The following is a 13,824-nucleotide window of genomic DNA, read 5'->3' on the forward strand; positions in this document are numbered from 1 at the left end:
GCCTGGTCCTCACTGAAGAGCCAGGACCATCCCAGCCCCCTGGAGCTGGGAGGGAAAAGGGGGAAGCTCCAGAGCGCCACCTAGGGGTGAGGCTGTCTGTAAACTAAGCCCTGGGGGGCGTGGCCTCCAGAAGCGGGAGGCCAGGGACCAGGGCGTTCAGAGAATTGTGAAGAGTAAAACCAAGGTTCTACCTTCTTCAAGGGACAGAATCAACTAGAGCCTGACTTTTGAGGTGCAGGAAGACATGAATAGGGCGATGCTAACGTGCATTCCTTGTTTGCATTGATGACCTCTCAACTGCACAACCCCTGGCCTGAAGGTCGGGGCCTGCCTGACGTGAGAGATTTAACTTGGAAGTCAAGTCCTCTCTTGTTTGCAAGTCTGATGTAATAGAAAATACTTAAATCAATGACGGCTACTGGGAGCAGGGAAAATGGTCACCTCCCCAGAAGGCCGAAGAACACGATGCAGCTCTAGGAGCATGAAAAGGCTTGCTCTCTGGGGACCAGCTCTTCAGTCACAGGCGACTCAGAAGTGACATCATCTCCCAAAGGCGAGAACAAGCACCAGCCCTGCCCTGGTGCGGTCACTGCTCATAAACCACCAAAAGACTCCAGGAAGAAATTCCTCACCTGCACTGTTGCCTCTCACTCTGGCAATTTTATTTACTTGTATATCTGTTCATGCAACAGACCCCTTATCTGAGTCTGGGTTTTGCCAGAAGCAGATCAGGAGACAAGGGTTCAGGGCAGTGGTCTGATGGAAGCTGAAGAAACTCTGCTTGGGAGGTGGTAATGAGACAGAGGGAAGGAAAGCAGCCTGTTTCCACGGCGGGCAGGGAGGGCACAGCCTCTCACCTGCAACATGCACAGGGCCCCCGGGCTGGTAACCAGAGCCTGATGTCAGCAGGTCTGGGGTGGGGCCTGCGATACTGCATTTCTGACAGGCTCTCGGGTCCTGCCGTGCACTCTCAGGGCTGCGGACACAGACCTACATCTGAGCGTCATCACCCTAAGGCCACAGGGCAAGGAGCACATATATGCCGACTCTCCTGGGCCATGGGTTGAGGCTGTTCTGAGCAGATGCCATTGCAGGGCACCGCGGGCAGCCTTGCACAGTGGAGCTGGGGGTGCCCTGGGGGCGGCCAGGCATGCCAGCCTATCACAGTCACTGGGCACCGATGATGCCCCAGGCAATCTGCAATATAGCAAGTTAAAGGGTTACCAGAGCCTCCCACTGTCACCTTCTTATGAAACCAAGTAAGCAGGATAGAGCATATGTTAGGGGGTGGCAGGTGCAAAAGAAAAAAGGAATGCCAAAAGGCGGGGCGGGAAGTGCCCCATAGGAGAGCAAGTTGGGGGCGCTGCTGGCCAGGCCTCCTGGAAAGGGGATGCTTGAGTTAAGATATTAAAGGTCCAAGGGTGAATTCGCCTGCGATGTGAGAAAGAGGACGCCAGCAGGGGATGGACGAGGTCAAAGGTTTGACTGGGCCTGGCAGTTGTGGGAAGAGAGGCCGGGGGCTCGGAGTGAAGTGGGAAGAAGGAGAAAATAGGAAGGAGCGACAAGGATTTCGGCATCGACCCTGCAAGACCCGCCAAGCTGCCAGGGGTGGAGAGGAGGGCCAGGCCCTGACCTCCAGCTGTGGGGTCCAGACTATACAGTGCAGAAGTGAGAGTGGAGGAGGGGACGTGATGGGGGGACAACTGCCGCCAACCCAGGTGGGGGTGGGGGCGCTGACAAGCACCAGGATGACAGATACGGGTCCAAAACGGATCAAATGGGCCTTTGCTTCTCTACATAACAGATTAGACGTGGACTGTAAGGAAAAAACAGGCATCAAGGGTTAGCCCAGGCTTGTGGACCTTAACCACTGAAAAAGCCAGAGCGACCCCTCGTGAGAAAGGAAGACAGGGGAACAGTCGGGAGGAGCACGTGAGCCACGAGGGGAGCACGTTGGGGTCAGACAGCTGGTCGGCATTCAAGGGACGTGAGATGACGCAGCTTCTACAGAGCTAGAGTTCAAGGGAGATGCCCGGGGATGGGGGTGATTCGAGTGTCCTCTGCCCGCAGACCGACTTTCGAGTCCCGAGGCTCCGCTTCCTAAGAATGTAAACATCCCGTGTCACAGAGAAGAGAAAAGAGAAGGGGCTTGAGGCCTGAGCTTTGGGCACTCGGATTTCTAGAAGCCGGGCGTGGCCAGATTTGGCAAAGGAGGAAGCCATGGAGGGGGCAGGGCGATCGCGGACAAGCGCGGGGTGACGTCCAAGCGCTGCCGCAGCCCAGGCAGAGGGCGCGATGCGCCAGGAGGATGCAGCTGGTGGTCCCGATGAGAACGGGCGCTGCGGAGCCGAGGGCATGAAGGCTTCATGGATGGCAGTGTGCAAGAGAACAGGAAAAATGGAAGCAGCAAAGCCAGATGCATCCCAGGGATTGCTCTGATGGGTAAAAGGTGGCAGTTGGAAGGGCAGGTGGGGTGACGTTTCTCTAAGGCGGGTGTGGGGCAGGGTGGATGATCTCGTGGGGAAAGACCACCATCGTGGTGCAGGAGAGAGAAGAAAGAATTGTTGGAGCAATAATATCCCAGCATAAGCAAGAGAACCAGATGGTCTGGGGCTTGGCCTGAGCTTAAGCATGGGTGGCTCATTCATCCTAAAAAAAAAAAAATGTTAAGTCAAAAGGTTAAGGAGACATAGCTATTTCACAATGATATGAAACCTAATCCAATTTTAGTCTTTTGTTTCTAAACCGGCTATTATTAAACATAGGTCAGAAGAAAACTCTCCAACATTCAATTATGTAAGAGGTCACTTCCCCAGTGAATTCTTTCAAAGACCGTTGGAAAGAATCAAACAATTACTTTTATATAATACTTTGTGGCTTGATAAAAATACATCTAGGAATGACATGTACTTGACCCATTATATTTAAGGTAAAAAAGATACAGAGCCTCTAATGGTAACAAATAAAAACATTCAGAAAGAATAGTTCCCATCTATGTTGTGGTAAATGTCATTAGCCAAGCTTGTCTTCCAGTGCATTTTTCTCAATAGCATGATGCTATTTATTTGCCCCGTGTGTTAGTAAGGAGTGAGTAGTCGCTAGCCTTCAATTTTCACATCAATTGCAGAAAAAAGGATTCCATTTTCCACACAGTCTGGTATTGAAATTGACTTAGCATCTCAGAACTGTCAAAAATTTCTTTTAGGAAAAGGTTGGCTTTACAGAGACTATCAAGTAGGTGTCATCTTTGACACTCTGCATTCTGTATTCAGGCCGTGGGTCTCTGGAAAAGCAGCGTTAAAGAAGCTCAGCAAAGGTCTTAGCGAGGCCCGGCCGTCACGCTTGGCGCCCCTCCACTCCCTCTGCAGTCAGTTTCTGGGCTGGAGATGTCAAAGGCTCCCCGCTTCCGCCTCTAACGAGGATGAGAAGCATCCTGGCAGAGGGTGCCATGGGCGGCTGCAGAGCTGTGTCTGCTAACAGGTCAGTCTGGCGCTTATTTTCCGCTTTAAAAAAGGGGACCTCTGTTTCCATTCACATTAAAAGCAGCGTATCTCAAAGATGGGATTTACAAATTCAGAACTTACTCCTAGGAAACCACCCCAGAGGTGTCCTTAGACAACGGGACCTGTGCCCTGTCCAGAGGACAAACAAGAAAACAAAACCGTGCAAAATGGCTCTTTCCCACCCTTTCTTTCCCAGGACAAAGTACTGCTCCTGTGTTTCATTAGATGAGCATCATTTTCTACACCTGGATTTTAACTGCGTCTCCTGAATCACCAGCAGCCTTCTCTGGCTGCATTCGATTTTACCAACAAGAAACGGGTCACGTTCATCTCCGGGGCAATCAGACCCAAGGCTAAATCCACGGGCCCCCGAGCACACGACACTGTTCTGAGTGCCTCCTGCCTGCAGCACAGGAGGGCTCACCTGGCCGGGGAGGGGACAGGGGAGAGGGTGCCGATGCTACCAGGTCAGAGCAGAGGTGAACCCTTCTCACAGGCACCCACCCCCATACAGTACCATGTAGTAAACGGTTTTCCTTTTCATCCTCACATTACTCTTCCAGTGGGAGGCGATTCGACCATTTCTCGGGAACAGAGCTAATTATATAACCTCTCTGAAATACCGAGGGGACGAAGGCTTCGCTCTAACGGAAGGACAGTTTGAGACCCACCGACGTGCGCTTTCACATCTGTGTTCACAACAGCCGACAGGAAGCTCTTTCCAGAAATACTTCCATAAAAGGGTGTGTGCCCTCACTCTCTGGGGTCCCAGCAGGCCTCATGGTTACTATTTGCCAGAGTCTCTCTATTTTTTCACCCTGGAAGAGCTTGCTGCTTCAGCCGTCCCCAGCACAGGTATCTATTTTCCCAGCACCCCCCCCCACCCCAATTCTATCTAAACTGTGTAACCCATCAAGGAGCGAAGCTTTGCCAAAGTCCCTTCCGAACTGGGCCACCTGTCCATCAACCGATGGGTGACTATCTCAACCCACACACCTCATTGCCCCTGGGCTGTTACTCCTCCACCTGCCTGGGTCCCCCCCAGCCACCGTGTCGCACAACAAAACTGAACTGGTACGTGACGTACTCCCCAGAGACCCATTCCCACACCCAGTGGGTGGCGCTGATGAGTCCTGGATCCACCAGCAGCAAGGACTATGGTTTTCCTCTAGCAAAAGGGGCCAAGCCAAGGGGGGGGGGGACACCTTCTCAAGCAGTACACCCCCAAGCTTGAAATCAAGAACCAAAAGTTCCAAATGGATTGATGCGGAGATTACGGAACCATCAAAACTGCTGATGTCATTAAAAAAAAAAAAAAAAAAACTGCTGATGTCGTAAACAAAATGTGTCAACAGCCACTAAGAATTCATTAAAAGTAAATTTATTGTTTGTTTAAAAAACAAAAAACAAAACAACTGTGCAATATGTGCTTCCCAAGACATTTGGACTCTGGTTTGTTGCTCATCTCTTCTCGGGCTTCAGTTTGGCCAGGCTAAACGAGAAACACGGTACAGACACACGGTTAGTGAGCACAGGTAAGGGAGCAACCACGACGCGTGTTTGCGATTCTCTCAAAAGCCTAAAAGGTGCAATGCAAACTACACCATCAAGCTTTCAAATCCGATCGTGTTCACTGGGTTCGGAACACGATTATATTCTAAAAACGGGAAAGCGGGCAGTGTATCTGATTTCAACCAAACAAGGTTTCAAACTAAATGATCCATGTCCTCGCACAGAACTGAATAAAAACCATGCTGCAGGGATCCAGGGACTCATCTGACATGCAATTGGAGGATTCCATTTTAATGGTAACAGTGCAACAGGACTTGTGCGGTGGTGGTCCAGGGTGACAGGCTCTTGGCCGTCACCTGTCACAACAGCACGCAGAGCGCCCGAGGTGTGAGTGGGGTCACGTCCAGGAACCTTCGGTTTCAGAGGGAGATGATTCCATGACATTCGAAAGAGAATGATTCTAATGTGTTAGGCAAGGCAACATGTAATTCACTTATTCTAGAGCTGAAGAAGGGGGAATACCTAAGTTTGAATGCGTGCCCTCTGAAAGTATTATCCAAAATAAGGGATTCTATTATCTCACGATTTCCTTTTGGAGGTGGAAACTCACGCAAAAATATGTTACTTAGCAATGATGTCGCGTTCCCTTAAAGACAGACACATTTGAAATATATACACTAGATCACTCTCCTTCCCAAGTATAGACTTGGGTTCCCTCTTTGGTGACGATTTCATAAAAGTGCAGAATTCTCAGGAATATTTTATAGTATGAACGTGAATAGCCACGCTTCTGAGAATCAGACATTTCCAAAGGCAAAATTTCAGGCCTTCCTTCTGCCCGGCGCTTTCACACGCAATGATCACATCCACAAGTCAGGGTTCCCTGTTTCACAGAGAAAACTCGGGCTTCTCGGCTCCAAAGCCAGTTTAATTAAGGCAATGGGAGCTCCTTGGGTGCAAAAGAAGATGTAGTACATACAAGAGGAAAGCCATACAGACACGAAACACTTTACGTCTGTTACTTGATTCCTTCTAGATTTAAATTTGTGATTTAAAACGTGCATTAAGGCAGCTTTCGCACTTCACATACTCCATAATTTATAAACAGAGGAGTGATTCATAGAACTCACAACACTCTTTCCTAAAGCTGTTGATCAATCATGAAATCATTTTTGTGACGACCATTCAACGCGTGAAGTAGAAAACCATGTCGCCTGTATATACCAACGAATAAAAATACCTACTTGATGTGCTGTGGTTTCCTCTGGTACAGTTTTTTAAACAGAGTACATCCATTTAGCCCTCATCAAATTTAACCAAAAATAACAGACAATTTACAGGGGCAGGACCAGAGTGCGTGTGTCTAAGGGGCAAAAAGAGGGGGACAGTGGGGAGCAGACCCTGTGAGTCTGTTTTCGAAGGAAACCATAGCATTATTCCCTCAAGTGACCGAAGAGAAAAAAGTTCATGTGCCTAAAAAGCTAGACTTGAAAATTCTAACATCCCTTACCCTGAATTTTTCCTGTTAACTGACCCAAGAAATAGAAACCAATCACAACAACACACCAACCCGCCATACACACCCATGCTTTGCACCTCAAGCCTACCTTGGGCAGCGAAATACCATCTCCTTACCAAGGACTGTAAGAAATGATATGCACATACACGTTTTGATTAAGCTGTTTCAAAGCAACACTGCTAAGGGAATCACATTCTATTCTCCTCCAAAGAACAAAGAGGTAGGAAGAGCCTAATTTTAAAATCTTACTACATTCCCCTCTGGTATTTAAAGAAAGAAAAAGAAAACATAAAAGAATTCACTGGAAAGTCAACTAGTCTCAAATAATTAGATCCAGTAGGCATGGAAGGGAGGAAAAAATATTTTTAAAAACCTAACAATGCTTTAAGTCTTCGCAAAGACTGAAGACATATTACAGTGGTGTGAAGGATTAAGAAGCAATAGACAAACAGAGAGCTTATGTGAATCTAATGGAGAATTCGCAACTCATTTTCAAGGAGCAATATTCAGCAAGCTTCAACCACTTCCCAAAAAGAAACCAAATAGAACACGGCCACACTCGGAGGAACTAGATAGGATACGGCAACCTTTTAGGATATATCTGCCTTCTCCATGTGATGGTGCGTCACTCTCCTGGGAGAAAAAGGAACGTGTTTTGTGCAATTTACACACTTCCGGGGGTCTAAGTATGCCCAACATGGCTGATTTTAAGCCTCCAGCATGGACTAGTAGCCCTGAGCCGATACACTGGGTGTAAATAACCTCAAAAGTAGAGCCCATAATCAAATGTCATAAAACAATGAATAAGTGATGGGTTTTGAGTATTAACCACCTTTGATTTTTGTAGAACCTATCTGATTTTTAGTGCCGGCTGGGTTTAACAACCAGTTGGCAAAATTTCTGAAAAAAACGTAATGTTTGGCTTTCCCAAGCTAACACGGGCCACCTCCAGCAACTCGATCCCAGAAAAGTGTGGGCGTTTGGGATTTTCTCAGCATTCTGAAACACTGGGAGACTCCGAGCTTATGTTTTTAGAAAATCCTTTCGTCCCTGCACTTAAACACAGTGGGTGATTTTCAAGGATACACAGGCCTTTGAAGTTACAAATGGGTCGACTTCTTTATCACAAAGCTAGCTTTCACAACCGGTTACAGGTGTAATCTATAGAATTTGATTCAGAGAAATCATCATGTTTTACAGAACTTTTAGCGAAACATGGGGTCCTTTTAAAACGATATAAATTTCCCCATGTCGCCCACATTCTCCACTTCTCTGGCCCCCAAGAGAAAACTCTACCACAAAGCCTCTCTTATTCTGGAGTTTCAAGTTACAGAAAATAATAATAATAATAATAATAATAATGTATAATTTATAAAATAATTTATAGCGAACTAGAAGTTTGCTTATTTTTTGTTCCATGAGAACAGCAGAGCTCTGTCTCTGTCAGATAAATGTTGGCTGATGAATGAAACCTACAAGCTCTCAGCCTTTCGTAAGACTTCACTCAGGAAGGGAGGGCCCCGGAAGTGAGACTGCACTCCAGGCCAGATGTATGCATCCCAGAGGAAGTCTCCTCCCGTTTCATAGTCTCTCACCTAAAGAAGACAGGGGTGCAAGTTCCCTCCATGTTAAGTGATGGGCAACAGCCTTATTTCTGTGCCTTATGCAGGTGCCCAATTATGAGCTGTCAGTCTGCATACATGGAACGAAGAGCCGCCTGCCTAACCCAGAACCTGAAATAAAGCGGCACTTGGAGCAATTTCACCCTGACGGGTTCCTGGACACTGAATGTAATGATGAGAGACGATCTGATTGAAAATGCCTTCAGGAGGAGCAACATATAAACAAGAAAAACTTTGATATAAAACAATGCAAATCCCAGGATTCTAAAGCAGAGAAGACGGACATGCGATTGCATTTCAATTAAAGCTGATACTGCTGATGGGCCAGGCTCTGTCTTATCTGTGTCTACTGTTTACTTCTTCCATGCACTTGACTTAGCCAGACCTCCACTGGACACTTCTGGTGTATGTGGAGCCTGCAGGCCGGGCCTGAGTCCTTGACTTCGTGGGCTTGACTTATCTATAGCTCCCTGAGTTATTGAGGTCAAGCTCAGGACCGTAAATCTGGAAATTCTAGGAAAATAAAAATTCTTGTTCGCATTTTGCAATTAAAGGGGAAAAAAAGCTAAAAGGAAGGGATTCATAACTACTTTTTGAGGAGTCAAGTGGCTGTGCCGTCTGTTTTCAATTTTAAACCATCATCTTGATGTGTTTAGAGGTTTAATTTATGGAACAATCAAGCCATCTTTATATTTAACATTAAATACCTGAATATTATAAATCACCTCAGATGAACATTTATGGGAGAGTTTCGGAGCAACTTCTGAACAACTTGTCACTTTTATTGTGTAGCAATGATTTGTAAAAAAATGATATGCTAAGTAATCCTAGAGTATAATTTAGGGGCACAAAAACAACTGTCAGGAAACAGCCAGAGACGACGTTTAATGAAATCTTTACAGACTGAAGTAATAAGTATTAAATTAATCAACACAGCTTAATTGAAGCTCTATTTGTACCATTTTTTTATGAGACTTGTTATTAATGAACCTTTATAGCTACCACTAACTTGAGCAGGATGTTGAATTTCAACAATGAACCATTGTTCACACACACAAAAGAACAAACAGTGCTGTGAGGGCCCTTTGTCTCTCTGGGCTCTGACTCTCCAGCACAGCTAAGGCTGGCCTTCCTCTCAACACTTATTTACATGGTTGGCAAGATAGCATCTTTCAGCCCCTTTATAAGGGTCTGAAATAGCGCTTGTGAAATCCTTAAGAAAGTAAAAACACAGGAGCAAAGGCTGGCAGAGAAGAATCTCGGTTGACCTCAAAGACAACGTCCTCAAACGTGTACCTTCCCTGACCTCGTACCCACAGGTCGGGGACAGGCTGGCGCGGTCGGTCAGTACCTACCTAAACATGTCTCCCAAGCCCCTCAGCTTCCCCTTCTTGGCTTTCATTTTCTCCTTCTCCTTGTCTCGGTCTTTCTTCTTCTCTTTCCCCATTTTCTCCTTTCTCCGATCGGTCTTATCACCTCTCTCTTGGTTTCCATTCATCTGTCTCTCCAGAGAGTGGGAAGGCTGGTCGCTGGCTGTGGATACAGACTCTCTTCCTGATCTTGAACTTTCTTCTGTGTCTTCTTCCACTTGAAAGGAGACAAACAAACAAATGAAAAGATGAGAAACGCAGGGAACCAAAGGAACCAAAACAAGGAGGCGCAAGTCATATGAGCGTGAACCTCCCTCCACCTCCAACAAGGTCTGCAATGGTGTTTCCCTCTTAGTACAATTAGAAAGGAAGATGGGATGCAGATGATTGCTATGCACATGCTCCTGTGTGTGTAACAGGGAAGAACAAATCTGACGCCATGTTAGACCCGATGCTTTTGCTCTAACCTTTGTGCTCTGCTGCCTGAGCTTCGTCATGCTGGCGCTGCACTTTGTATAAAAGAACGTTGCCTATAGCCTGAAATATACAGGATAACCCATTCATTCTCAGGGTTCTGAACTTTAAGAGTCCATTCACAGAGCGACAAAAGTTGCAGAACAGAGAATAACATTTGTCTTGCTGGAGGTGTCCAGGAATATGGCAACCTGACCTACACAGACAACGGCAAGAACAAAGGATTCCCGACACCAAGAAGTCTGACACCAAGAAGTCTGCAACAACCAACCACACCCTTCCCTCACCTTGCCTTTCAAAATGCTTTGCTGAAACCCTTCAAGGAGTTCGGGGTTTTTTGTTTTTTTTAAGCACGATGTACTCATCTCCTCGCATGGCTTGCAATAAACCAAACTCCAACGTTTCAGTTTGTTTGGCCTCATTGAGTGTTGGGCACACACACGTGAGTTCAGTAACAGGTGAAGATGATGGGCCAATAGTAAGGGAGTAGCAGTAACCGTGATGGTAAACTGGCTCCCAGGTAGGACGGATTCCCTCCGGTTGACACAGGGCATGGGGAGGGGGGTGGGGGGGATCAGCAAGCACTCATCACACAGCCGACCTCCAATTCGCACAACATTTGCAAAATGAAGACAAGCAGCCCCTCCCCAAGATCTTCCTTTCCTCCTGTCACGGCGATGAAGGTTCACCCCGGCCCCTCATTAATTTGCTAAGTTGCACCACTCACTAGTAAGCACGGCAATGTCAGCACAGGACCCCTTTCCTCAGCCTCCCAAATATGTCCCTTTGTGCTTTGTGCATATAGAAGACTGGATCATCACAGTCTCCCTAACTTTTCCCTATATGGTCATTATGAGACCAACGTCATAAGCAAATGCCATTATATATTTCGATCAGAAATAATTTTGCACATCAGCCTACGCGATGGCAGGAGAACAGAGATGGATGGAACCAAAAACGCGTAAATCCATAGCCTCGCATTCCTTGGAGATAAAAGCTATATTTAGTTGTAACAGGTAGACAATCCTTCGAAGCAACACTTAGTAAACAAGGGCATACCCCCCAACTTTTTGCATGTGAAAGAATGACACGTAAGGAGAGTAGGTTTCCACCCACAAAAGAACAATAGGAATTCCTATATTAAGAAGCAAGAGATGCACATATTAACAGCTATCCTCATAAATCTTTTTCCAGATTAGTCGCTTAAGGTTTTCTTCAAAATACAATAAGAATTAATGGGACTCCAGTTACTCCTTGAAATCTGAGGTCATTTTCCCCCTTGCATCAACAAGTCAAGTATGAATCAGTGTTTGTGAGCTATTTCTAACACAGAACCATGTAAGATGATAAGAAATCTTTCACAAAGAATGGACCTCTAGATCAAGTTAACACATCTTCAAGGGAAATTCAGTCTCGCCTCTCCACCAGCACTGGAGTTAGCAACACACAAAATCCAGAGCATAATAAGACCAGCTAAAACAATCCAAGTGTCTTAGCGTTCCGCTCTTAAACCCTCGCGGATCTGAGAAGAGTGTATCAAATGATGCACCACCTTAACCAAGTACTACAATTTGTTTAAAATGCCAACTATTTAACATGATACCAGAAAAAAAAAAAAAAAAAAGTATAAACACTTTTGTTTTCATTTGATTAAAAACATGAGCCAATATATTTCCCAACCCAGCAGGTCATGTCCTGGGTACAGCCCAAGAGTGAAAATACCACCATGTCTAAATCCGGAAGGTACTTTGGAGGTCACTTAGACCGACTTCTTCCATTGCTCAGGGAGGAAACCGAGAGGTCTGGGGCCAGCACACTCCCAATGTGGGACTCTTGCGACGATTATATTCTGGTACAGTTGTCCCTCAGCCAGACGTTCATGCATTTCTGTGATCAATTCTGTTTGTGATTGCTCAATTCCACGCTCCATACAGCATGTATGCGGCTCATCTATCATCCAGTCACTCCACGGTCTGCCCAGAAGATCATTCCAGCAGCCAGCACTGCACCTCAGAATTGTCAGTCCTGTGTGGTCCTTCAGCACAGTGACTTGTAGCTCCTATTGATGAAATCACTCCTGAAGCTCCATCAAATGTGCAGAGACTCAAGGACTGGTTCCCATCCACAGAGATGAGCAGAGAGGCCCGCCTCCCTCTGTGCTGGGGTAGCTAACGGGGAGGCACTCTCCTCCTCCAAAGGACCTGGCAGCTTTTTAAGAAGTTGCTTCTTTTCCTCTCTGTCAATTCACATGGAAATAGGAATTGTGCTGGCTTTTAGAGGAAGCCAGTGACAACTTTCAGATGGGCACTGCTAGTGAAAATCCATAGCCTTACAAATAAATGCTGAGTTAAGGCTCTAAATTCTCTGTGGTGTATTCACAGCAGAGGAAGAATATCCTGGCCTTCAGGTCCCGGAGCTTGCTCATTCTGTGCAGCCTTTTCAAAGAAGCGCGCACCAAGAGAATGTAAATACCGCTTCCGCATCTTGTCTGAACACGGCTGTGCTCTCTCTGGTTGTTAACCACTGCTTCAACATTTTGGGAAAGGGGTGTGGCCGCGACTTTGAGGTAATGGACCAAGTCATTATAAAACTCTTCTCAAAAGTTCTCGGGAGCTACAAAACCTAGGTGTGTCTATTGGCCCACTCAAGCTAGATAAATGGATGTCAGCGAACATTCTAAAAGTCCCACAGGCAAAACTCCTTTTACCTACACACCCCAAGAGCTCCTTATAAACTTGTATTATTGTACTTCTCACATGATATGATTATAGCTCTGTTTCCGATTCTCTAAGCTACTTACATGAGGACGGCTGGACGGACAGCAGCTACCCATAAATGACTGTTTAATTGGAAGAGGACTAGTGGTTCACCTGACTTGTGACTTTATTCCAACTGAGCAAACCTTTATCCAACCTCTGCATATCCCCATTCCTCTGGTTCCAGAACAATGCCTTGGCCCTTCTAATTAAGCCTGGCAGCACTAGCCACACCCCAACTACAGGAATAACCCCAGGAAGGCCCATTGTTCTAGGTTAAGCTCTAATCAGCTTCTAGTAGAGTTTTAGGCTATTATTGTTAGTGCTATACGTATTGCCTAATGGATTTTACAACCCTCTACAATGTCTGAAACTATAAACAAAAAATGAGCTCAATAAATGTAAATTACTTTGTCTTCCACAGCAACCATTATCATAAATCATGAATGGAAGTATCAGTAGCAATTCTGCTAGTTTTCTGCCTAATAGTTTTGGCAGAAGCACAAGGGGCATATGTCTGCTCTTGGCTCTGTCACAGAAAAAAGGCAGTGCCTTCACAACTAACTATATGCTGAAGTCATATCTGTTGCCAATTCCTTTCATAGTCACAATAATTTCCTGGTATATGTAATACAACTTATTTTCTAAACTGGGTGAAACAGAGAAAATTAGTATTAAATCATTTATTAACTTCAGGTTTTATAAACTCGTTTTATAAAATCACAAATCCTAGCTCAGTTTCCTGTCCCAAGCAAGTGGACTATCGCACAATAATACTTGCCCATTTGAGAATTCTTTATGCTTATCTTGAACATTTTGATTTAGATAATATACTATCACAGAAACTCTTCTGGGGGTGTGCTGATTTAGCTAATCCACTTGAATGCCAACTAATTAAAAATATTTAGCAATATGTGGCTTCATATGTACAAACATAAGATGTTCTTTTAGAGTATGGTATTATATATGCTTCAAAAGCTAAAAGTATTTGATGGAGAAACATAAGCATCTACATTATCCTGTCCTGATGCAGGAATACTGTGGCTTTTAAAAGCTTACGTGAATTGG

General features: G+C 45.7%; 1 protein-coding gene and 1 long non-coding RNA gene across 51 annotated transcripts in view; one reads left to right on the plus strand and one right to left on the minus strand.

The window, feature by feature from the left end:
- Positions 1 to 13,824, minus strand: part of PARD3 (par-3 family cell polarity regulator) — a 634,673-nt gene that overhangs the window by 191,569 nt on the left and 429,280 nt on the right. For 48 of the 50 annotated variants that reach the window (XM_084980471.1, XM_084980461.1, XM_084980477.1 and 45 more), the window contains one exon: positions 9,512 to 9,743. In XM_084980471.1, coding sequence (XP_084836597.1) covers positions 9,512 to 9,743 — 232 coding nt within the window. Of the gene's footprint in view, positions 1 to 4,868; positions 4,996 to 9,511; positions 9,744 to 13,824 lie in introns of those variants that run through there. The other 2 variants (XM_084980488.1, XM_084980487.1) reach the window with 1 other exon arrangement.
- LOC146399565 (uncharacterized) lies at positions 9,379 to 10,211 on the plus strand. Its single transcript, XR_014818083.1, has 3 exons — positions 9,379 to 9,499; positions 9,752 to 9,856; positions 10,097 to 10,211. It is a non-coding gene; the product is annotated as an uncharacterized LOC146399565 (long non-coding RNA).

Source organism: Sus scrofa, chromosome 10 (genome assembly GCF_054392235.1).
Source record: "Sus scrofa isolate SSC_HxYL_T2T_F1_AM1 chromosome 10, Sscrofa_HxYL_maternal_Yorkshire_Landrace_v2.0, whole genome shotgun sequence".
NCBI lineage: Eukaryota > Metazoa > Chordata > Mammalia > Artiodactyla > Suidae > Sus > Sus scrofa.